This window comes from Halichondria panicea, chromosome 17 (assembly GCF_963675165.1).
Source record: "Halichondria panicea chromosome 17, odHalPani1.1, whole genome shotgun sequence".
Lineage (NCBI taxonomy): Eukaryota > Metazoa > Porifera > Demospongiae > Suberitida > Halichondriidae > Halichondria > Halichondria panicea.
The window spans coordinates 5,224,729-5,248,574 of NC_087393.1; the positions used below are offsets into that span (position 1 = coordinate 5,224,729).

The 23,846-nt window shown below is 42.7% G+C and overlaps 5 protein-coding genes across 7 annotated transcripts in view; 3 read left to right on the top strand and 2 right to left on the bottom strand.

The window, feature by feature from the left end:
• Positions 1–1,687: 1,687 nt before the first annotated feature.
• LOC135351751 (uncharacterized) lies at positions 1,688–2,763 on the top strand. The gene is made up of 3 exons (XM_064550838.1): positions 1,688–1,906; positions 1,968–2,006; positions 2,128–2,763. Exon 3 carries the CDS (start codon positions 2,232–2,234, stop codon positions 2,619–2,621), a length of 390 nt encoding a protein of 129 aa, XP_064406908.1. The 5' UTR covers positions 1,688–1,906; positions 1,968–2,006; positions 2,128–2,231; the 3' UTR covers positions 2,622–2,763.
• A 57-nt stretch (positions 2,764–2,820) lies between these two features.
• Positions 2,821–6,350, top strand: LOC135351737 (uncharacterized). Of its 2 annotated transcripts, XM_064550821.1 has the most exons (7): positions 2,821–2,954; positions 3,009–3,524; positions 3,588–3,626; positions 3,740–4,854; positions 4,919–5,413; positions 5,486–5,518; positions 5,599–6,350. In XM_064550821.1, the coding sequence occupies exons 1-4, from the start codon at positions 2,867–2,869 to the stop codon at positions 4,537–4,539; spliced, it is 1,443 nt and encodes a 480-aa protein (XP_064406891.1). In that variant the 5' UTR covers positions 2,821–2,866; the 3' UTR covers positions 4,540–4,854; positions 4,919–5,413; positions 5,486–5,518; positions 5,599–6,350. The 2 variants fall into 2 exon arrangements, with proteins under 2 accessions (XP_064406891.1, XP_064406892.1); XM_064550822.1 differs by lacking the exon at positions 3,588–3,626.
• Positions 6,351–6,457: 107 nt separating this feature from the next.
• LOC135351744 (uncharacterized) lies at positions 6,458–9,735 on the top strand. The gene is made up of 2 exons (XM_064550832.1): positions 6,458–6,595; positions 6,907–9,735. Exons 1-2 carry the CDS (start codon positions 6,529–6,531, stop codon positions 7,917–7,919), a joined length of 1,080 nt encoding a protein of 359 aa, XP_064406902.1. The 5' UTR covers positions 6,458–6,528; the 3' UTR covers positions 7,920–9,735.
• LOC135351728 (chromosome transmission fidelity protein 18 homolog) overlaps positions 9,587–23,846 on the bottom strand; it is a 31,151-nt gene continuing 16,891 nt past the window's right edge. For both annotated transcript variants that reach the window (XM_064550814.1, XM_064550813.1), the window contains exons 10-21: positions 12,444–12,537; positions 12,287–12,385; positions 12,096–12,223; positions 11,836–11,990; positions 11,451–11,674; positions 11,227–11,376; positions 10,955–11,085; positions 10,643–10,727; positions 10,538–10,590; positions 10,153–10,243; positions 9,901–9,952; positions 9,587–9,834 (exon numbers count right to left, since the gene is read on the bottom strand). In XM_064550814.1, coding sequence (XP_064406884.1) covers positions 9,713–9,834; positions 9,901–9,952; positions 10,153–10,243; positions 10,538–10,590; positions 10,643–10,727; positions 10,955–11,085; positions 11,227–11,376; positions 11,451–11,674; positions 11,836–11,990; positions 12,096–12,223; positions 12,287–12,385; positions 12,444–12,537 — 1,384 coding nt within the window. In that variant the 3' untranslated portion in view covers positions 9,587–9,712. The remainder of the gene's footprint in view (positions 9,835–9,900; positions 9,953–10,152; positions 10,244–10,537; positions 10,591–10,642; positions 10,728–10,954; positions 11,086–11,226; positions 11,377–11,450; positions 11,675–11,835; positions 11,991–12,095; positions 12,224–12,286; positions 12,386–12,443; positions 12,538–23,846) is intronic.
• On the bottom strand, positions 18,684–21,415 carry LOC135351740 (uncharacterized). Its single transcript, XM_064550827.1, has one exon. The coding sequence runs from the start codon at positions 20,064–20,066 to the stop codon at positions 18,888–18,890; it is 1,179 nt and encodes a 392-aa protein (XP_064406897.1). The 5' UTR covers positions 20,067–21,415; the 3' UTR covers positions 18,684–18,887.

Here is a 23,846-nt window from a genome sequence, read left to right on the forward strand (position 1 = left end):
ATGGTATACACTGCCACCTTTCAAGTATGGAGACCGGGCGGTAATGGAATGGCGTCCACACATTAGTGGGAGAAAATGTCCAGTAACAGTTATCGATAGTAGACTATACTAGTGTATGCTATACAACCATTCATTAGGTTTCAAATGATCGAGGAGTGCAGCTAGATGTTAGCAGTAGTAGCCAGAATTAAGGTGTACTATGGGCCACCTCAAGAGGGAAACACTTTTAATACTAAAGCTGACAGTGCAGGACGAGGATGATGAAGGAGCTCCTATGCTACTAGTGACAGTGGGTAAGTCCATGGTGCACACACAATGTCACTAGTATGATTAACAATATAACCTATCCTTACACAGACTGCATATTATGTTCATCTGGTACAACAACCTCAGATAATATAGAAGGCAGCTATTCTCTAGCAGCTGTCCTCATTCCAAGCCTGGCTGCAGTACTCCTTCTGGCAATCAATGCAGCACTTGTTTTCGTTATCATAAGAGAGAGGAATAAAAAACGACAAGAAGAGCATGGAGAATTCGTAGCCACACTGAATGAAATTAGCAGCTCTCTACCAGGGGACACGCCGACTACAGATGACGGAGACACACCCACTGCAGATGACGGAGACACACTCACTGCAGATGGTGGGGACACACCCACTACAGATGACGGGAATATACAGGCAGCAAATCCATTGTTCTCTGATCAAGATGCTCACACAAATGGAACTATACCTCTGTGCTCCAATAATGCATACGGTGTCAACAACTCTAACCCTCCGAACAACCAAATCTCTCTCCACTCTAATAATGCGTACGATGTCAACAACTCTAACCCTCCGAACGACCAAATTTCCCTCCACTCCAAAAATGCGTACGATGTCAACAACTCTAACCCTCCGAACGACCAAATCTCCCTCCACTCTAACAATGCGTATACGAATTGAAGGAGGAATCCGAGTACGAAGTGGTGATGTAAAAGAACACTCAGAAAAGTACAAGACTAGTAAAGTAGAGGAAATGGATCCCAGCAATCAAACTGTCTATAGCTGTTCGTAGTGTGCATGTGATCTGTTTTGTGATCTGTTTTGTTTTGTGCATGTGATCTATTTTGTGACAGCATAAAGTATAATGACTATACTGCACTATCTATAATCATACTAGACAATGGTTCATTGTAAGTGGAGCATTTATGGAAATAGTCAACGACATAGCTACTATAGCTATAATTAACCTATAGCTGCATATGCTACTGTTAAAGATACGCTGGAAAACCATGAAAACATTTCTAACACAAATTACTATATTGTTCATCTTAGGAACATCTACTAAAGGTATGTTATTACACTATAATTATACAGTAGAGCAAGCTATAGTTAATACTACAGCCCAGCAATGTGGAGTGTCCAATCTACCACCATTCTCGGACCCTGGTGGAGGAGGGGGTGCTCCTAGGATACAATACAGACAGCAAGTGTTGATCCCTAGCTACCAGTTCACCTGCTCTGGGGTAGTGACTGAGTGGGGGGCGTACGTAGAGCCGGGGGGAGTTGGGGACAGAACGGTCTACATCCCCACTTTTCAAGTGTGGAGACCGGAAAGTAATGGAAATGATGTCTACATAATGGTGGGAGAAAATGCCTACCCAGACCCAATAACGCTTGACCCTGATAGTCAGATACTATAGTGAGTGCAATAGAGCCATTGATACAAGTTCAATCTGGCGATGTGGTCGGATATTACCTGGACAGTACAAGGGAATCAGATAATCGAGGAGTGCAGCTAGATGTTAGCAATAGTAACCTGAAGGTGTACTATCAGCCACCTCAAGAGGGAAGCACTTTTGATACTAGAGCTGAAGGTGTGCAGGAAGAGAATAGAGGAGCTCCTATTCTACTAGTGGGAGTGGGTAAGTGATGCACACAACACATGCAATGTCACTAGTATATGCTTACTATCCCTATACACAGACTGCATATCATGTTCACCTGGTGCTACTACAGCCTCAGGTAATACAAGCTAACAATTAAAGCTTAGCATCTACACAAACCTTATTATAATAGTCTATATACAAAGCACACACACACATGCATGCCTCATATTTGGTATACACATGCGCACGCAACACAGAGAGCAATCAACTGGCCAGTGCTCTTGTACCAAGCCTACTACTACTCGGACTACTACTAGTGGTGGTCTCAGTAGCGTTTCTATGGTACGTGATAAAGAACGAGATGAACAAACAGTACAGCCAACAAGATGGAAATACATCACCAAGACGGCATGGAGAATTCGTACCCACACCGAATGAAATCAGCGGTTCTTTACCTGGGGATACGCCCACTACAGATTACGGGGACACACCCACTACAGATGACGGGAATATACAGGCGGCAAATCCATTATTCTCTGATCAAGATGCTCACACAAATGGAACTATACCTCTGTGCTCCAATAATGCATACAATGTCAACAACTCTAACCCTCCGAACGACCCAATCTCCCTCCACTCTAACGATACGTACGATGTCAACAACTCTAACCCTCCGAACGACCAAATCTCTCTCCACTCTAACGATGCTTACGAATTGAAGGAGGAAGCCGAGTACGAAGTGGTGATGTAAAAGAACGCTCAGAAAAATACAAGACTAGCAAAGTAGAGGAAATGGATTCTAGCAATAAAGTTGTCTATAGCTGTTCGTTGTGTGCATGTGACCTGTTTTGTTGTGTGCATGTGATCTATTTTGTGACATGCATAAAGTATAATGACTATACTGCACTATCTATAATCATACTAGACAATGGTTCATTGTAAATTGGCCATTTATGGAAAGTCAACGACATAGCTACTATTAACCTATAGCTGTATATGCTGCTGTTAAAGATACGCTGGAAAACCATGAAAACATTTCTAACACAAATTACTTTATTGTTCATCTTAGGAACATCTACTAAAGGTATGTTATTACACTATAATTATACAGTAGAGCAAGCTATAGTTAATACTACAGCCCAGCAATGTGGAGTGTCCAATCTACCACCATTCTCGGACCCTGGTGGAGGAGGGGGTGCTCCTAGGATACAATACAGACAGCAAGTGTTGATCCCTAGCTACCAGTTCACCTGCTCTGGAGTGGTGACACAGTGGGGGGCGTACGTAGAGCCGGGGGGAGATAGGGACAGAACGGTCTACATCCCCACTTTTCAAGTGTGGAGACCGGACGGTAATGGAAATGGTGTCTACACAATGGTGGGAGAAAATGCCTACACGAGCCCAATAACAGTTATCGATAGTAGACTACTAGTGAATGCTCTACAACCATTCATTGAGTTTCAACCTGGCGATGTCGTCGGGTATTATTTGGACAGTACAAGGGAATCAGATGATCGAGGAGTGCAGCTAGATGTTAGCAGTAGTAACCTGGAGGTGTACTACGGGCCACCTCAAGAGGGAAACACTTTTGATACTAGAGCTGACGGTGTGGAGGTAGAGGATAGAAGAGCTCCTATTCTACTGGTGACAGTGGGTAAGTCCATGCATGCATACACAATATCACTAGTATATATATGCTAACTATCCCTATACACAGACTGCATATCATGTTCACCTGGTGCTACTACAGCCTCAGGTAATACAAGCTAATGCATCTACACAAACCTTATTAATAGTCTATACAAAGCACACACACACACACACATGCCTCATATTTAGTGGCGCCTCATATTTGGTATACACGTGCAGGCAACACAGAGAGCAATCAACTGGCCAGTGCTCTTGTACCAAGTCTACTACTCGGACTATTACTAGTGGTGGTCTCAGTAGCGTTTCTATGGTACGTGATAAAGAACGAGATGAACAAACAGTACAGCCAACAAGATGAAAACACTGTCACATCACCAAGACGACCCAGCCTATACAGAATGCTGTTTAGAATAGATAGAGATAAGAATGTTGCACAGAATAGCAACCCTGATAGTACACCTAGCAACGGGAACATACAACAACCAGACGCCTACTCTCAATTGGAAACCAAAACTAACAATGCTGACAATGTACAACTTCCACTCGGCTACTCGCAACTGAAGCACGGACAACAAGCCAATGGACATCTTAAGAACCAAACGCCAGTGAACAATGAAGAAGACCCTGAACACTACTCACACCTCCGAGACACTAACAAAGCGTCGACCATTAAGCTACAGCCGCAACCTAGCTACTCTCATCTTGAGACCCCGACTGATGGCACTGGATACGCTAACCCCACCTACAGTGGAGAGGACGCCCCCATGTACACTTACATAGACGTACCGAGACAAGGAGCCAGACTATCGCAAGTACCCCCCACAGAGCATCGATATGAAGGGGTGGCACCTTCTACAGAATGTCGATACGAGGGGGTGGTACCCCCCACAGAGTATCGATATGAGGGTGTGGTGCCTGAAAAAAGGAACAGCCAAGTACCTCCTATAGATTATCGTTATGAGGGGGTGGTACCCCCCACAGAGTGTCGATATGAGGGGGTGGTACCTCTAAAACAATGAGACATTCTTAGGTACTGTACTAACTGATGTGTGTGTGTGTGTGTGTGTGTGTGTGTGTGCATTTGACAAATATTTTGTGCTATTCCGCAAATTTATTGCAAAACTACACAATAGATTATTACAGCGAACAATAGTTGCATTCAAGTAAGGTCTAGTGAACAATGCTTCCATTGTAAGGCCTCCTATTAGAGAGATCATGAGACCTGCACACACACTCTTAACAAACAGTGTGTGTGCATAGCTAGCTAGAAATGGACGACTCTACAAAGCTGCTAGTACTGTTGCTGGCTATTGGGACAGCTACACTCACTACCGGTAAATAATGCATGAGATTAATTTGTTTAGTTAAAACTTGTACATGTATATAATTAATATACAGCTCAGCAATGTGGAGTGGCTAACCTCCCACAATTCTCGGACCCTGGCAACAGTGTGGACACGTTGGCATTCAGACAGCAAGTGTTGATCCCTAGCTACCAGTTCAGTTGCTGTGGGGTGGTGACAAAGTGGGGGGCGTACGTGCAGCCAGGAGGGAGCATGCATACAAACGTCTACACCGCCACCTTTCAAGTATGGAGACCAGAGGGCAATGGCGTCTACACAATAGTCGGGGAAAATGCCTACCCAAACCCGATAGAACTAAAGGATAATAGTAGGCTACAAGTGAGTGCTCTACAACCATTCATCGAGTTCAAGCCTGGCGATGTGGTCGGGTATTACTTGGACAGTACAGAATCCTCCGGCTCAGTGCAGCTGAACGAGACCAATAGGAACGAGGAGGTGTACTATGGGCCACTAATTAACGGAAAATTTGACACTACAGCAATCAGAGTATCGAGAATAAGTCTGGCTCCCATTATTTCCGTGGCAGTGGGTAAGCGCATGAAGCTATGAAATGTCACTATGATCTTAACATAATTATACATACACACAAAACACCATGCAGATCGCTCTGACTGCATCATCATCAACAACACAGGTACACTACGCTATTATGTGTACTGGTATAGCGCCGTATAAACTTAACCACATCCCCTTGTATGTATATATTCAATACAGACACTCCAGTCACTACCCTCGCTACCACACAAGCTGACAACTCTCTTGCAGCTATACTTGCACCCAGCTTGATAGTGGCCTTCTTACTGGGAATCAATATTACGGTAATAGTCATTGGAATGATATTATGGTTAAACCATAAGAAGGCGAAAGAGAACAAGCAAAACAGAGAAACCTTCGTGGCTAGACTCAGCGAGATAGGTGAACCAACTGATAGTGGGCGGAGAGTCCACACTAATGGTGGGAAGAGGAAAGACTACGTTGATGCAGTTAACCCACTGGCCACAGGGAGGAACACACACAATGAAAACATCTCTGCCCTACCCAACTCTGCCTATGCTGCAAACAACTCGGATTTTACAGAAAATTCAGCCTATACTTCAGATTTTACAGAAAATTCGGCCTACGGTACAAGTAACTCTGCCTATGCTGCAGTCAACTCCGATTACACAGGCAACTCTGCATATGCTGCAATCAACTCGGACTACACAGGCAACTCCGCCGTATACAGCTACATAGACGAGGATCAGCTACAGATAGTTTCCAAGGAAATGACACATACGCAACGTGTGTACAAAAACTAAGAACTGTTTATCAGCACGGAGCATATTTTAATTTTTAATTAGCACTCGTACAACAAGTTTAATAGCGATCCATGTGACACACAGATAACTAGCTACCATGCAATGTTTGTTTGTGCGAGTGAAATATACTAATTAAGCACTTTGTACAATTTTTATACTTATAAGCTGTCATAGTGATCCATAATCAGACACTGAGATTGTGTTGGGGAACAATGGAGAGAGTAAGTGCTCACAATGGACAGGCACACAACAGTAGTAACTAATGATCATACGTGTGCGTGCGTGCATGTATAGCTACATCACTTGATAAACACCCACGACTTTAATTAGAGTTGAATCGCATGCAATGGACCCCCTCCAAACAGGGACAAGCTCCCTATTTCCAACACAGACCCAGCTACCAACCTCTTCAGGTATAATCAAAACCTCAATTAGTATAGTCTACTGATATTTAACAAATACTATATAGGCCTGGTGTTATTGCTCAACAAGTGTAAAATGCCAAATATTGCACCGGAACAACGTAATGCCCAAGGGCTGTAGGCCTTGAGGGCATTACGTTACTCCCAGTGTACTGTGTGCAACATACCATAATAAATTGAACTTACAATATAATTATGGTTATGGTAGAAATGCAACATGTTAAATACACAGCACTGGAATGCTTTGATCTGCCCACTCACAGTAGCACATATAGACATTTTTCTCCACACCTCACACGCAGTTTTAGCCACGCCTCCAAACAGACCCCCAGCTGAGGTGGGTTACGCCCCCACGATCATACTCGTACTTGTACTGGTCATCAATGTCATCATTGGCGTACTATTAGCGGGACTATGGATTAGGAGGAGCAAAAACAAAAAAAGAAAAAGGGAGAATTTTGTTGTCAAAATGAGCGAGATATCAGACGAGTTTGCTAACGAGGTACAATACGTCAGTTTCAAGTCGGCTCAAAGCACTTCAGTGAGCGTGACTAACGGGCAACAGCTGGCTAACAGTACGCACACTATTCCTTCGCAACTACCACAGAATCGCGACTCTAATGCAGAGCAAAGAGGAGAGACAGAAGTGCCGAGCATTCAAATTCAAAACGAAAGGGGCTTTCTCACCGTGCCTCCGCTGAGCCAGACAGAGAAGGCACTGACACTCAACTTGAAGCTATCTTCTAATAATGCATACGGACGTAAGCTTCAGCCCATCCCCTCCCGAGTTGCTAGGCAATTATATGAGGATTCAATGGACACACAAGAAAATATGGCATACGCTGATGATACATTGCCCCTCCCCTTAGCAACCAGGTTGTCCCAACCAGGTAGTTATGCCAACAGACCACCCCCCTTGCCGACCAGTATTCGACAACCCATTGACTATGATTACCAGTACGTTGAGGAGTGCCTACCGACACAACGCGCCCTCACAGCTAGCTACACGTACGTCGGTGATGGTGGAGATAATAACCAGGGGGGGACAGCTGGTAAGAGCAACCTGGCCGAACACGGCCCTAACTATACATACATTGACCCTGTGACGCTCGACCAGCTGCGGCATATCAAGCCCGAACACGAGTACGCAAGTATAGGGGAGACCAACGCAGCCGCTAGCGATGGACCCAACTATACCTATATCGACAATGAGGCTACGGAGAACGGGTTGGAGTACTACAGTGATACGACCGGGGGAGAGGGTGTGGTTCAAAGTGGAGACTATTACAGTACCATTACAGTACACAACAATTGACGCATGACGAGTGAATATTGTAGTTTAGCTATCATGGTTGTGATTGTAATACACAATGCACACACCTTATATATAATATATACGAGTAAGAATGATCACATGACTTCAGATTATTATCTGCACAGAAACAGTCCAAGTGTACATGTGAGTTGTAATATTTGCTATATGATAGATCAGTTATAGTGGTACTATTAATAATATAATGGAGAATATTCTACCTACTAGCACAACGCTACTTTCTACCACAAGTTCACTATGGCCATCGAGAAGCACAACAGCAATGCACACTACTCCTCTACAAGCAACACCGTCAATGATCCCCCCGGGGGGTAGCAGCTATTTTGCCATAACATTTAGTACTGCAATTCTACTATTTATCACATTGGTCAGCACCACTGTGATAATCGTCTTGGGTTGCGTACTACATTATAAGTCAAAGAAGTTGAGAAAGATAGAAAGAGAACGCAATACAACCAACGATCTGAACACATCAGAACCCATTTACGAAGAAATAAGCGATGAGACAAGATTGAGACAAGATGCTGCCTATACTATGGCTACAACAAACTCCCTAGAATACGAGTCAATCAGAAGCATACCCCCAGAGAGAAGGCTACCCCCAGAGATAAGCCTACCCCTATACGACGAAGCATACTGTACCAGTGACAGGGAAAGACCAAAAAAGCTACTTGAAGTAGAGAATGAACAGTCTGTACAAGAGTTCACTAGTAACAGTGCATACAACCTTTTAACTGGACAGTAACACGTATATTCAACTCGCATACGGATATTCAAGTAAAGCTTTTTTGTGAAAACAGTTTTATAAGGTTTGGTTAAGAATGTACGTAAAGTGGAGACTATTACAGTACCATTACAACATACAACGAGTGGTTGTAGTTTAGCTACCATATATGGTTGTGATTGTAGAGTACACTAATTAATACCGGTATCAAGAGTGCATGAAGTCCCGATACACAATGCAGACACCTTATATGACTGACTGTGTATATACGAGTAAGAATGATCACATGACTTGAGCTAATTATCTACAGGGAAACATTCCTAGTGTTTAACTATCTGAGCAGGCATAACAGGATAGATCAGTTACAGCCGCTACTATTATAAATGCAGAGCTCACTACCGTCTCCCACAAGTTCCCTATGGCTACCACAACTACAGCAATGGACACTAGTACTCTACACGCAACACCGTCAATGGGGCCGGGGCCTAGCAACAACAGTCATGTAGCAATTGGTGTAGCAATTTTTACTGGAATTCCACTAATTATAATAATAGCCAGCGTCAATGCTTTAATCGTCTTGTGTTGCATACTACATTATAAGTCAAAGAAGCTGAAAAGGATGAAAAGAGAACACAATACAGCAGACGATCTAAACACATCCGAACCCATTTACGAGGAAGTAAGCGATGAGACAAGATTGAGACAAAATTCTGCCTCTACAACAAACTCCCTAGAATACGAGTCTATCAGAAGCATACCCCCAGAGAGAGGTCTACCCCCAGAGATGAGCCTACCCCTATACGACGAAGCGTACTGTACCAGTGACAGGGAAACACAAGAAATGGAGCCACTAGAGTTAGAGAATAGACTGTCAGTACAGGAGTTCACTAGTAACATTGCATACAACCTTTTAACTGGACAGTAACACGTATTCAACTCGCATACGGATAGTTAAGTAAAGCTTTTTGTGAAAACAATCAAAAATTACCGAGATATAATTATAGGTTTGGTTAAGAATGTGCGTAATTCGTATGTGCATAATATACATAGTTTATAACAATGTCTTTATTTTAATTGGCCGACGCACTGCATTTGAGTATCCCTCGTTGAACTTGAACCAGAGGGGGTGGGTGAGATTAGCCCCGCCCCCTGATGCCCTCCACCCAGCGGTACCTACACAGATACATGTACATGTGCTGTAGTGATCATGTGATCATGTGATGCTGTAGAGGAGCGTACCTTTGACACGCGACGACGGTGTCAGCGGCCTACCAAAGAAGTCCACAGGAGTCTGTGTGGGTGTGTGTGTATGAATGTGTGTGTGTACATGTGTGTGGGTGTGTGTACATGTGTGTGCGTGTGGTGTGTGTACATGTGTGTGGGTGTGTGGGGGAGTATTAATTGTATTGTTGAGACAAAACGCAAGTGTACTAGGCATTGTTAGAAAGATGGCTCAAACAAGACACATCATGCACAGGTTAGACAACACACCTTCTCTTCCGATATCTTCTTGGTGGCTGGTTTGGTTTGTGCCAGCTGGAGGATGGGGGGTTTGTCAATCACCCGCTCATCACTGGGCCCCCTGCAAGGAAACGAGGAAGAATCACATGATATAAATACTTCTGCAGCTACACCCCCAACAAATATAGGAAGTTTAAAAAGTTTTACAGATTACTAGAATTGGCTCTAGTTAGTTTCTATGATCCAGGAGTTTCTGATATGTATTTTGTCACCCAAAATTCTATGCCTATCTCTAAGTTTTCAGAAAATTATAAAAATGAATGTGATTAGACCAACGAAAATAAAGTTATGGCCATTCAAAGATGTTTAACGCAGAGTACTATACTGTAAGGATAGTTATAAATTATCTGCTCACCTTTGCTTAGAATTAAGCAATTTCTCAGCTCTCCTCATTTTCTCCATGTCAACCTGGGTATACGAGGAGTACGTAACTATGGCAATGAGTCAAAGCCACACCCACCTCCCTTGAGATAAGCTGTTTGGCACTGTACGAGAGCTGCTTCCTCTGTGGTAACCCTGGAAACCGGCACAACTCTTCAATATTTCTGTACAGAGAAACACACACACACACACACACACAGTCACTAAAAAAACAGGCAGTCATAATTAGTCAGTATCATTCTATCAAGCTGCTAGACCACAAATAATAGAGAAATTTCTATGCTCTATTATCTGTGGGTAGACCCATCCTACACATGTGTGCTATGTATAGCTGGTAAGAATGGGGGATGGTGGGAAAGAAAGGGGATAAAGAGTGTGTCTATGTACTTACGGGTCCAGGACGTATGTGTACTGTCCGTCGACGCCCCTTTCTTGTCTGTAGGTGAGGTTGTACGAGATCATGGTTCCCACGAGGTCCAGTAGCTGCTGCTTCTCCTGAGCCGAGTACAGCTGGGTGCTCACCTGTGTAGGGGAGGGGGGATGGTTAGAGTAGTATATAAGAAAGGGAGAGAAAGAGAGAGGGATGGATTATAGTATTGATAATCCATGGTTAAAATGCAGTGTCAGCATAGTGTGTGTGTGTGAGTGTGTGTGAGTGTGTACTGGACGGAATGATGGAGCTATGATCTCGGCGAGGGGTGATAGGATCTCGGTGACAAGGAGGGTGTGGTTGATGGAACAGCGGACAGTGGGTGTGGTCTCAAGCAGTAGGGACGAGGTGAGGCGCTCATTCCGTTGGGTACGCAAAAATATCTGCGAGAAAAATTTAGGACAACTTAGTAATAGTTACACCCACGCCTACACCCACACGCTCACCCACTCCTCACCTCGTAGCCAGTATTTGGGTATTTGAGGTGTGTCTTAGTGGAGGCTGCAAAGAGAAAATGAAAGGCTACGGCCAGGAAGGGAAGGTAGGCCATGAACATGTAGTCTTGACAACGGCCGATATGAGAGGACAAAGTGTCGTTGAACACGAGCCAATCCTGCGCCACTGAGATTGCCTCCAGATTAGGGTCCCTCACTCGCGCTAACAGATAGTTCTCAAACAGTCCTGTATGTATGTATGTATGTATGTATGTATGTATGTATGAAGTAAAAATCACATTTGCAATGGGCCAGGGAACCACAAAGAAGCGTGGATAACCAGTATAGTAGGATTGGCGGAGCATGTTGAAAAACAACAAACGGAGATACAGGTAGGGTTTTGCTCACCATTGGCGACCTTGTCGCTCTCCCCCGTGGCATAGCCAGCTGTGAGGATGTGGTGGAACCTCCCTGCATTGGTGCTCAGGTGTCCAGTGGAGCTGTCATGGCTACCACTGCCACCAGCTGTACTCATCCGGAGTGGCCCTTGGTTGAGAGTGTGTCTGTACACACACACACACACACACACAATGAATGGTGTGCAAGATAAATTGATTAGGAATAAGCTATGTACAACATTTACCGAGGTGGAATAATTATGTGTTTACTTTTTAGATGTTGGTAGTTGAAAGACTTCCTTCCAGAAAGAGAAGAGGTTTCTCTGAGCATCTTTCTGACCAATGGAGACTGTCTGCACTGAACCAAGACTGATGTCCGTGCTCTTTCGACCAATGAACTGTAGGAATAATGGGGGGGGGGGGGATTATATAGTACGTCACTATGTAGTTGAATTGTTTACCTGGATGGTGTTGAGACAGGAACGAATGTCGTTAATGGTCTTCTCACAAAGAGCAATGAGTGTTGACATGGTAGCAGTGAGTTGCTCTCTCCTCGTCACCTGCTCGTGTGTGTGTGGTGTGTGTGTGTGTGTGGTGATGACAGACTCCGCCCCTCACCTGATACAGTCTAGATGCAAGACGAGAGGTCACAATGGGAGGGAAGTTAAGGAGGAGAGTGTGTTGTCGTAGTTGTCTCAGGGAGGGGGCATATCTGTATACAGGAGAGTAATATTGAAAACCCATGCCATTCAGCACACAATACACATACCTATAGTACGTACTAGCCTCGATCCCAGGCCGCACTTCCCACTTCACTTAGGGAATGCGCATACGCTAATATCCCCCCGGTATCTGGGGGCTTTGGATAACATCGTATAATGCTCAGTAAAACTATGAATCACAACGAACGGAAGTGGATTGAAGGACGTAGATAGAAACTTCGATTGAAGGTTTCTAGCACATCGGATAGCATTCTCTGATAGCTACCCTTAGCCTGCTATGTTAACAAAAGACTCACATCCTGCAACAGTGTGGATGACGATCGTCTGAATGGATTGAAAGCTGACAAGAGCCTGGTGGACAGGCCACGCCCATTTAACATTAACTTTGGTGAAAGTCTACTATACTACTGCTACTGCAGAAGAAAATAGCTGTAGAACAAACCTACACAGCTCTGTCTCTAGCTAGCTAGCTACATAGCTCTGTGTATGACTTTTAGGATATTTTTTCTGAAGAATCCAGTATTATAGGAAATTTTACGGGGGAAAATATCCAATAATTTTGCGCATGCGCAAGCAGTCGATAGCAGGCCTTCTTTTTTATGAAGGCCGGTGAAGGAGGCTAAGTACGTACATACTTTACATGCATGAAAGAACACAATAGGCACGAGATCACTCTACTACTGGGCCAACAAACTGCTTGTGGCACTCATTGCCATGCAATAACTATTACGTAAGTCGCACAATTCGCACAATTTCTATTCACAGTATAGAAAACCAACAACTTCAACTATCTCTACACAACTTTGACTATACCCGATATAATTAGCCACGTGTTCTAATTAACAGTTTATCAGTGTACATCTACATGTAGATACAAATGCTATTATACACTACCAAAGTCATACCAAAAATTGTGCCAATTCAAAGAAACATTACAGCAATAAAAGATTCAATACTTTCTACACTAAATTGTTCAGTTGTTGTAGACTATACTATACATGCATATACTGCATTCATTCACTTCCTTGTCTTCTATCCCAGCCTCATGCAGATTGTCCATTATCTCTGCATAGTAGTCATAGTCTTCCATTCCTGCATTATGAGACCCAAAGAAACTCTTCTCTACCTCGGCTTTGTTCATTCTCTGCATCACTGATTTCTTCAATGCATTGCGTTTCAGGTTTTCGAGAAGAGATAGAGCAACCATATAGCTACAGCTTCCTTTTGCATGGCAGCAAACTCTCTGTCAAGCTCTTAATGAGCATTGTCCCGCATGGTGGCTTTGGCTTGTCGGGAGAGGGGGACTGCAATGGCAGAGGTTGCCATGGCAAGCACAGTCACAATGATGAGAGCCTTCATGTCTTTTTATAGCCTCGGAGAGTTTAGAGCTTCTTGAAACAGTTGATCGATCTTCAGTGAGTACGATGCTAGAATTTCTACATGCAACTGCTTTTATACACGGCCATATGAAACAAAACAAATAAGGCGAAACTACCTGACAGTCTATGCAACTTATTGCTCAAAAGACAAGTTTCCAAGAAAGAATACACACCAATACTTCCATTGCTAAGGGGTCCGTTGTTCTATAATAAATTATATAGGCATTCACAACACAAGCATTCCATACACGTAGCCATGCACATCTCAGCCATCACTATTACAAAAGATAAGCCCTAAAATCTCTCCTGTGATGTTAAACATTCCAGACAGATTATAATCACTATATATATACATGCATACCCTTGACTATACCTATATATATATTTACGATTTCACTGTTTAGCTCATTTTGCTGGTATCATATCCTGATCAAGTTGTGAAATCATATAGTGTTTCAAGCGGTTTTATTGAGCATTTTCCAATTATCTGCGATTTTACTCTCATTCGCAGAAATAGAAATTAATACTCCCGAAAATATGTCCCCATAAATGCTATACTATACGATCCATGAATAACGCCACATATACGCATGCATAAAGAATACACCAATAAAACAGTCAAATTTACATTATTATTGTCCTCATGTCGACACTACACACACATTGTGTTCACTTCATATCTGCGAATGATATAGCCACCATGGCACCCACAATACCAATTATTTCTGTATCCTCTGCAGTCGTCCCATCCTTTCCTGCCTCCTTCTGTTCAACATGTAAGCCTTCAAGAAGATGGGGCAACATGCACGGACAACATTTTCCCGAGAAATGTAGCAGAGATCAATATCCTACTATCGGGGATTGCTTGCGTCTCTGATTTCTGCTCCTGCATTCTCGGTTTGTGTTGCACTCCAAGTAGGTTAGTTAGATAAACGCCCAACTTCCGCAACATTGTACTGAATGGGCCTGGGTCTGATCCCTTCGTCATCGCATCGTTCTCTAGCATTCCCTTACCATGAGAGACACGACCGGGCTTATGATAGTATTCCAGAGTTTGTCAACGAAGGCTTCCATTCCAGCATTGTCTTGCGCAGTAGGAGACTCTCTTTCAAGTTCTCTATTCCGCATGCCTGTACCAGTATTGAGAATACCCGGGCCGTACTTTGCAACAGCGTCCCAAACAGCACTCAGCCATCCTCCTTCTATTTTAGCTTCGTCTTGCACAGTAGGAGACTCTCTGTCAAGTTCTCTATTCCGCATGCCTGTACCAGTATTGAGAATACCCGGGCCGTACTTTGCAATAGCGTCCGCAATATCACTCAGCCATGCATCCTTCCATTTCAGCATTGCCCTGGATGGCGGCGGTGCAGAGGGCTTGAGCTTTGGCTTGTTGGGAGAGGGGGACTGCAATGGCAGAGGTTGTCATGGCAAAGCACAGTCACAATGATGAGAGCCTTCATGTCTTCTTATAGAGTCGGAGAGTTTGGAACTTCTTGAAGAGGCAGTTGATTGACCTTCAGTAAGTATGATGCTAGACTTTGTGCAACTGCTTTTATATATGCATGCGGTACTGAAGTACTTATACCAAATACCAGGAATAGTAACAGACAAGCTAGTGCAGTACCGCCCCAAATATATACAGCCATAACTATACACGTATATAAGCAATATAAATTGCAAAAAATACCTGAAACCACTTATGCATCCGTTACCAAGAATATACCGATAAGTAGCTTCCAGCCATGCACATCTAGGCCATCATTACAAAGAAGATATGTGTTATCAATTACCAAGAAAATCAACCATGCAAAACCGGAAGCCCTATAATATATAGTCAGAACCATTACTGACAAGTGCATTCGACTTGCCCTCCCATGCATGCAGCGATTATAACACACTGACAGAAGAGACTAACCATTTTAGCTCACATTTCACATTTCACTATTAGTATAAATTATATATAGATGCAGGTCAGTTAATTATGCACTAATCTCAACATGTTCATGTACATAGATCATACACAACTATATGTATTGTACATTTCCAGAGTCTACAAATATACATACGTATATACACTAATAGCACAGTCATCAAACAATGTTACTAATTTATTCTTGCCTTTCAAAGTGTTATGCAGGAGCACTTATTGCATTGCATGGGCATTGACAGAGTGATGGATCGAGTACTTGCTCGTTTTTCTTTAGACGTAGGCCCTTCAGTGGACGCTTTAGATGTCGGCCCTTTAGTGGACGCTTTAGATGTACGCCCTTCAGTGCAGGACGCTTTAGATGTCGGCCCTTTAGTGGACGCTTTAGATGTCGGCCCTTTAGTGGACGCTTTAGATGCAGGCCCTTCAGTGGGTTGTTTAAATGTCGGCCCTTCAGTGGACCCTTTAGATGCAGGCCCTTCAGTGGGTTGTTCAGATGCAGGCCCTTCAGTGGGTTGTTTAGATGGAGGCCCTTCAGTGGGTTGTTTAGATGCAGGCCCTTCAGTGGGTTGTTTAGATGCAGGCCCTTCAGTGGGTTGTTTAGATGCAGGCCCTTCAGTGGGTTGTTTAGATGCAGGCCCTTCAGTGGGTTGTTTAGATGGAGGCCCTTCAGTGGACCCTTTAGATGCAGGCCCTTCAGCGGACGCTTTAGATGTAAGCCCTTCAGTGGACGCTTTAAATGTGGGCCCTTCAGTGGACGCTTTAAATGTAGGCCCTTCAGTGGACCCTTTAGATGCAGGCCCTTCAGTGGACGCTTTAGATGTCGGCCCTTCAGTGGACCCTTTAGATGTAGGCCCTTCAGTGGACGCTTTAGATGTCGGCCCTTCAGTGGACGCTTTAGATGTAGGCCCTTCAGTGGACGCTTTAGATGTCGGCCCTTCAGTGGACCCTTTAGATGTAGGCCCTTCAGTGGACGCTTTAGATGCAGGCCCTTCAGTGGACGCTTTAGATGTCGGCCCTTCAGTGGACCCTTTAGATGTCGGCCCTTCAGTGGACGCTTTAGATGCAGGCCCTTCAGTGGACGCTTTAGATGTAGGCCCTTCAGTGGACCCTTTAGATGTCGGCCCTTTAGTGGATGAAGTACTTGTTTGTTTTACTTTAGCCGTAGGCCCTTCTCATTGCTACCTTGTTGGCCGTCATTACTACGGTTGCCTTGTCGGCATTTGCATTGTTTACTGACGTTGTTTCCAGCACCAAGATATGGATTACGTTTGTTTTTCTTATCCTTCCCTTGCACTCTAGCCTCTCCATCATTGAGTAGCCTTAGGCCGTCCCTCAACTTGGCGGGGTCAAGTTTCTTAAGGAATCCTCCAATATCGCTCAGCATTCCTTCCGTTTCAGCTTCTTCTTGGATGGTTGCAGACTCTCTGTCAAGTTCTCCATGAGCATTGTCCTGCATGGCGGGGAGGAGAGCAGCTTGAGCTTGTCGGGAGAGGGGGACTTCAATGGCAGAGGTTGCCATGGCGAGCACAGTTACAATGATAAGAGCCTTCATGTATATATATAGCGTCAGAGAGTTTGGAGCTTCTTCAAGCGGCAGTTGATCGATCTTCAGGGAGTATGATTTCTGCAGCTGCTTTTATACACGGCCATGAATAAAACGGGATCTCCCTGCATGGAATTTCAACAGCCCCCCTTGTGGTCGATGAGGAACAAGGAAAGAAGTTCACCACGTGTGCTGCACCTCTCCCCCATTAACACGAAGTACTCTAAATGCAAACACCAAGAATTTGGAATTTGTTTTATCTTCTAAAGACATATATATACAAGTGCAAGTTGGTTAGGAAGGTTGTTCCCAGCCATGCACATCTATAAGCCACCATCACAAGGAAACACACTCCCTCATAAGAGAGCCATGAACATCTATAAGCCACCATCACAAGGAAACACACTCCCTCATAAGAGAGCCATACATATTTATAAGCCACATCACAAGGAAACACACTCCCTCATAAGAGAGTCATGCATGCATATATCTAGAAGCCAGGGCCTCGTTACTATAGACAGTGTAGACACAGATGCTATATCACCCCACTACCATAAAGCCACCGATAACAACTACATGCACACAAGCATGAACAAAATTGTAAAATTTTTAATTGCACAAGATGAAGTGTACTCAATACACATGCACACATTGTATTCAGTTGATCCCTCCACATTAGCTTAGGCCGTCCTTTCATCATAGCTTCTGTTTCAGGATATAAGAATAAGAGATGGAGTAACGTCAGCAGCTTGTCACCTCTAGTTCTCTCTACACCCACAGACCATACTCTCAGTAATGCAATAACAACGGTCTTAGCTTGCCTAGCCACACTATATACACACACATGCACAGGCACACAAGGAGCTATAGGGCGTACGCGTAACTTGTATAATGAAAAAGATATGGTCAAGGAAAGAGTGTTGTTAGGATATATCCACACACTATACCTTGTACATGGCATTATCAAACCAATTTATCAGACAGCAACAATTATCCGGGTGTAGATCTTTACAGCGCACGTGAGATGTCCGGAACAATTAGAACAGGCATAGCTGCATGTGAAGCTAAGCTCATGCAGTTTAATAGTATATACGTGTGACTGAACAGTTGCACTAGCTATCTCTATATCCTTGAGCTTGCACAACTCATGCTATAGCTCAATCAATACCTTACACATGCACACACACTCAGTACATGCATGCATATAGGAAGCTATATATATATATTATACACACACAAAGATGGTAATGTACTGCATGCACATGCAATAGATGTCAAGTGGTTTAGATCCACTGAGTTATATACTTAATGCATGAAATGAATCTAATTTCAGATCAATCAAACAAATTATAATTTATTTTATATACTGTACATTTTTAGAGTCTATATATAATACATAATAATAATTATACGTACATGCATGCATGCACTAATAGAAACAATGTTACTCATTAGTTCTTGTCCTTCCAAGGCGGCAGGAGAATTTTTTTAAACATCAAGAGCCTCTTTCATCCATTTTGGCAAGATGTTTCGGTTACCAAGATATGGTTTCAATGCTCCTCCGTTCTTCATTCGTGGAAGGACCCGTTTACCAAAAAGATATGGTTTCAATACTCCTCCTTTTTTCATTCGTGGTAGCATTTGGGTTTGGAAACCTTGGTCAGGTTCCTTGACAATATGAGAAGGAGCGCTTTTCGATCGCGGCCCTTGCACTCTAACATTTCCTTCATCGAGTAGCAATCCTTCCATTTCAGCATCGTCCATTTCAGCTTCCTCTTGCACGACAGCAGACTCTCTGTCAAGTTCTTCATTCCATATACCTGCATCACCAGCAGCTTTTATACCTTTCTTCAGAAGACCAGGACCGTGCTTAGCAATAGCGTTTCCAATAAAACTCAGCAATCCTTCCATTTCAGCATTGTCCATTTCAGCTTCCTCTTGCACGACAGCAGACTCTCTGTCAAGTTCTTCATTCCATATACCTGCATCACCAGCAGCTTTTATACCTTTCTTCAGAAGACCAGGACCGTGCTTGGCAATAGCGTTTCCAATATAACTCAGCAATCCTTCCATTTCAGCATTGTCCATTTCAGCTTCCTCTTGCACGACAGCAGACTCTCTGTCGAGTTCTTCATTCCATATACCCGCATCACCAGCAGCTTTTATACCTTTCTTCAGAAGACCAGGACCGTGCTTGGCAATAATATAACTCAGCAATCCTTCCATTTCAGCATTGTCCATTTCAGCTTCCTCTTGCACGACAACAGACTCTCTGTCGAGTTCTTCATTCCATATACCCGCATCACCAGCAGCTTTTATACCTTTCTTCAGAAGACCAGGACCGTGCTTGGCAATAGCGTTTCCAATATAACTCAGCAATCCTTCCATTTCAGCATTGTCCATTTCAGCTTCCTCTTGCACGACAGCAGACTCTCTGTCGAGTTCTTCATTCCATATACCCGCATCACCAGCAGCTTTTATACCTTTCTTCAGAAGACCAGGACCGTGCTTGGCAATAGCGTTTCCAATATAACTCAGCAATCCTTCCATTTCAGCATTGTCCTGAATGGCGGCGAGGAGAGCTTGAGCTTTGGCTTGTCGGGAGAGGGGGACTGCAATGGCAGAGGTTGCCATGGCAAACACAGTCATAATGATGAGAGCCTTCATGTCTTCTTATAGAGTCGGTGAGTTTGGAGCTTCTTGAAGAGGCAGTTGATCGATTCAGTGAGTATGATGCTAGACTTTCTGCAACTGCTTTTATACACGGCCATGAATAAAAAGGAATCTCCCTGTGTGGGAAATCTTAAGACACCTATAATAATATCAACAGCCTTTGTGACTGCAGAGGAACAAGGAAAGAAGTTCACGTGTGCTGCACCTCCCCCCCCCCACATGATAACCAACAATTATTAACACTTTAAAATGTAAACACCAAGAATTTGATTGATCTTCTAAAGGCCTATACAAGTGCATGAGTTGGTTAGGAAGGTTGTTCCCAGCCATGCATATCTAGAAGCCACCATCACAAGGAAACACACTCCCTCATATAAGAGAGGCAATGCACATCTAGAAGCCACCATCACAAGGAAACACACTCCCTCATAAGAGAGCCATGCACATCTATAAGCCACCATCACAAGGAAACACACTCCCTCATAAGAGAGGCATGCACATCTAAAAGCCACCATCTCAAGGAAACATGCACACTCCCTCATAAGAGAGCCATGCACATCTATAAGCCACCATCTCAAGGAAACACATTCCCTCATAAGAGAGCCATGCACATCTATATAAGCCGCATGCTGCAGAAAGGCTGCTATATACCGTAGAAACTGGATTATTAGCCCTTACTCGATTATAAGCGTATCTTAGTTTTAAGCGCATGCTCAACTGCAGGTTTTTTGTACTTTATTGAAGCGCTTTTCCAATTATGCGAAGAAATTTTTGAATTGATTGGCTAAATTTGTTTATCTCTATAGCTCTATATGAGCTACAGTCTATATATATAGCTGGTGATACCCATCTGGAAGGACTCTTTGGGCAATTAAGCTGTTACCTTGTCTGATCATGCTGAGAGAATGGAGACTTCTGTTCTTGCATGCATGATCAATTATGACATGTTTTATAATAATTATGAATTTAAATGCTGTACTAATGATAAGTGTATAGCATTATGATAATAGATAGTAGCAAGATATAGACCTAGTTAAGGTAGCCTGCATGCCTAGTTTGCTCACTTTCTACCGTAGAAACTGGATTATTAGCGCTTACTCGATTATAGGCGTATCTTTATTTTAAGCGCATGCTCACCTGCAGGCTTTTTATACTCGAATTGAAGCGCTTTTCCAATTATGCGAAGGTTATTAGTGTAATTTTAGAATTGATTTAGCTAATTTTGTTTATCTACGAGCTAGTCAGAAAAGGCTGGACACGTGTCATCCGTAGTCATCCGTTAGTCATTAATAGTCATCAATAATCCCATGAATACGCTTAAAATCGATCCTTTTCTATCCTGCTGAGTCAGCATTTTACCTAAGGGTCATTCCATATCAATTCAACGAAATTTAAAACGTGACGTCTTCAGAATTGCACGAAACTTGGTACATGTGTGAGGAATGGTATGATAACATCTCAGAAAAAATGTTGGGTTTGTAAACAATATGGCTTCTGAGATTAAGTTAATTAAAAAATGCAGAATTTCCCCACTTTTAGAAACTGGCTGCTGTTAGTTAAACTGTAACTTTCTAACCATTAACATTCAAGACTAAGAATGTATATCATCTTGTTGCCTAAGAAATTCCGCATCATTTGGCATGTTGTATGGCTTCACTCGATAAAGTTTGGGTATTCCATCTAATTAGTGTTCTTTGAAGTCCGGCTTCTCAAAAAACGCTGTTTTTTTCCTGTACTTTTTTGAGTATCATGTTCCTTATACAATTCTCTTGAAGTGTGACAAGTTTGATTCTGGGATTCCAATGGGATCATGAGATATGTTGTGGGATGTAGTGTGATTTGGGCAATATTTGTGGTTTTAGAGAATAAACAGTCCTTAAAAAAATTTTGCAAAGCCTTTCTGCATTCCCAATTGTTACTGTGCACTTTTCCTTAGTAAGTAAGCTGTGTGTGAGACCCTTTGTTGTGGCAATATTGCAATTAGCAATATATCGTAGGTTTTAAGTTGATGAACGACATTACCTACGTTCAAGCTAACAATTGTACGTTTTAGTTGTAGCAATGGTGATTTCATAAAAGTTGAGCAGTATAAAACATTAGCATTAACATTTAAAAACATTAACAAGCCTAGCCCAAATGTTTGGTCAGTATTTCAGATGCAGCTTTAATCTCCTTCTTGGATAAATTCGACCTGTTCTGATTTGATGATCAATTGTTTAAAAAAATAAAATCATGTAGGCAACGTATAAAATTATCTATGTCTGAGGCTGGGATACTTGAATAAGCTGCATTATGGCCCGTGAGGGTAAAGAAATTGTACACACACTAGTGAGTTGTGTGGTTTACTTGGAAAACACCCTAGCTAACCACCCATTTTTTTGTGCAAACCAATCACGAAATATTCTCTGGTAGCATTTCAGTTTCTACTGAGATTACTCAGTGTCCATCTTCTGACTGCAGTACTATACTGTATCAGTAGCTAGAGATGGTTCAAATAATTTATAATGTGTGTAGTTTGCATGTATCTGGAATTGTTTGAGAAAACAAGAAATTATTGTTCAAGATGATGCTGCTCTCTCTCATAGTCCTCTGTAGTGCAGTACTCAAATGGCTGATATGCTTGTCACCGCTCAATCAAATAGCTGGCGTGGTGTCAGTATTATTTTGCTGCTCGTATGGTCGCTGTAAACTTGTTTTAGCTATCAGTCGTTTTACAGTTCCTCGGCTGAAAATGTCACTCGGCCGAAAGTTCGAATTCTTCCTTGTGATAACATAAGTTCAGGAAAGTTAGCACACATATTTTAGGTACATTACACAACAAAGAAGGACTGTTTATTCTCTGAAACCACAAATATTGCCCAAATCACACTACATCCCACAACATATCTCATGATCCCATTGGAATCCCAGAATCAAACTTGTCACACTTCAAGAGAATGGTATAAGGAACATGATACTTAAAAAAGTACAGGAAAAAAACAGCGTTTTTTGAGAAATCAGAGTTTGAAGGATACTAATTAGATGCAATACCTAAAATGTATTAAGTGAAGCCGTACAACATACCAAATGATGCGGAATTTCTTAGGCAACAAGATGATATACATTCTTAGTCTTGAATGTTAATGGTTAGAAAGTTACAGTTTAACTAACAGCAGCCAGTTTCTAAAAGTGGAGAATTTCTGCATTTTTTAATTAACTCAATCTCAGAAGCCATATTGTTTACAAACCCAAAATTTGTTCTGATATGTTACCATACCATTCCTCACACATGTACCAAGTTTCGTGGAATTCTGAAGACGTCACGTTTTAAATTTCGTTGAATTGATATGGAATGACCCCTAACTCTTCCATTGCTTGTCTATCTCTCTTGTATTATATCTCCTGTTAGTTAATGAGTCGTAGTAGTTTAACAATATGATTGCTATACCTGCTACATCAAGACAGGAGTAAAAAAACAAAGGCAAGTACAGCAACAACTTGATGTTTGTGACTAATCTAAGTTTCTGGCTCATTGCTTCTAGTATGGCTATGCTACTCAGTTTCTAGTTTCACTGGGTATTTTTAGCATCATTTATTACTAGTATGGAGTGCTAAAATCGCTTGCAGGCTTTTGACTTGGCTGAATAGCTACTGTTCTCTGCAAGTTTCCGTATATCTCTCAATGCACACACATTTCCTCCGTAAAACATTATGACGCGTGTCCAATCTCCTATGCGAGCTAGTTAGCTTGTACAGTGCATGATAGCTATATACTAATATAGCTGGTGATATCCA

Bases quoted from the DNA above. Each gene is read 5' to 3' on its own strand.
- LOC135351740 (XM_064550827.1), bottom strand. From the start codon at position 20,066: ATGAAGGCTCTCATCATTATGACTGTGTTTGCCATGGCAACCTCTGCC.
- LOC135351737 (XM_064550821.1), top strand. From the start codon at position 2,867: ATGCTGCTGTTAAAGATACGCTGGAAAACCATGAAAACATTTCTAACA. The intron at 2,955-3,008 runs GTATGTTATTAC...TTAATACTACAG, and splicing joins CTTAGGAACATCTACTAAAG to CCCAGCAATGTGGAGTGTCC. The intron at 3,627-3,739 runs GTAATACAAGCT...ATACACGTGCAG, and splicing joins TGGTGCTACTACAGCCTCAG to GCAACACAGAGAGCAATCAA.
- LOC135351744 (XM_064550832.1), top strand. From the start codon at position 6,529: ATGGACCCCCTCCAAACAGGGACAAGCTCCCTATTTCCAACACAGACC. The intron at 6,596-6,906 runs GTATAATCAAAA...CCTCACACGCAG, and splicing joins CCAGCTACCAACCTCTTCAG to TTTTAGCCACGCCTCCAAAC.
- LOC135351751 (XM_064550838.1), top strand. From the start codon at position 2,232: ATGAACAAACAGTACAGCCAACAAGATGGAAATACATCACCAAGACGG.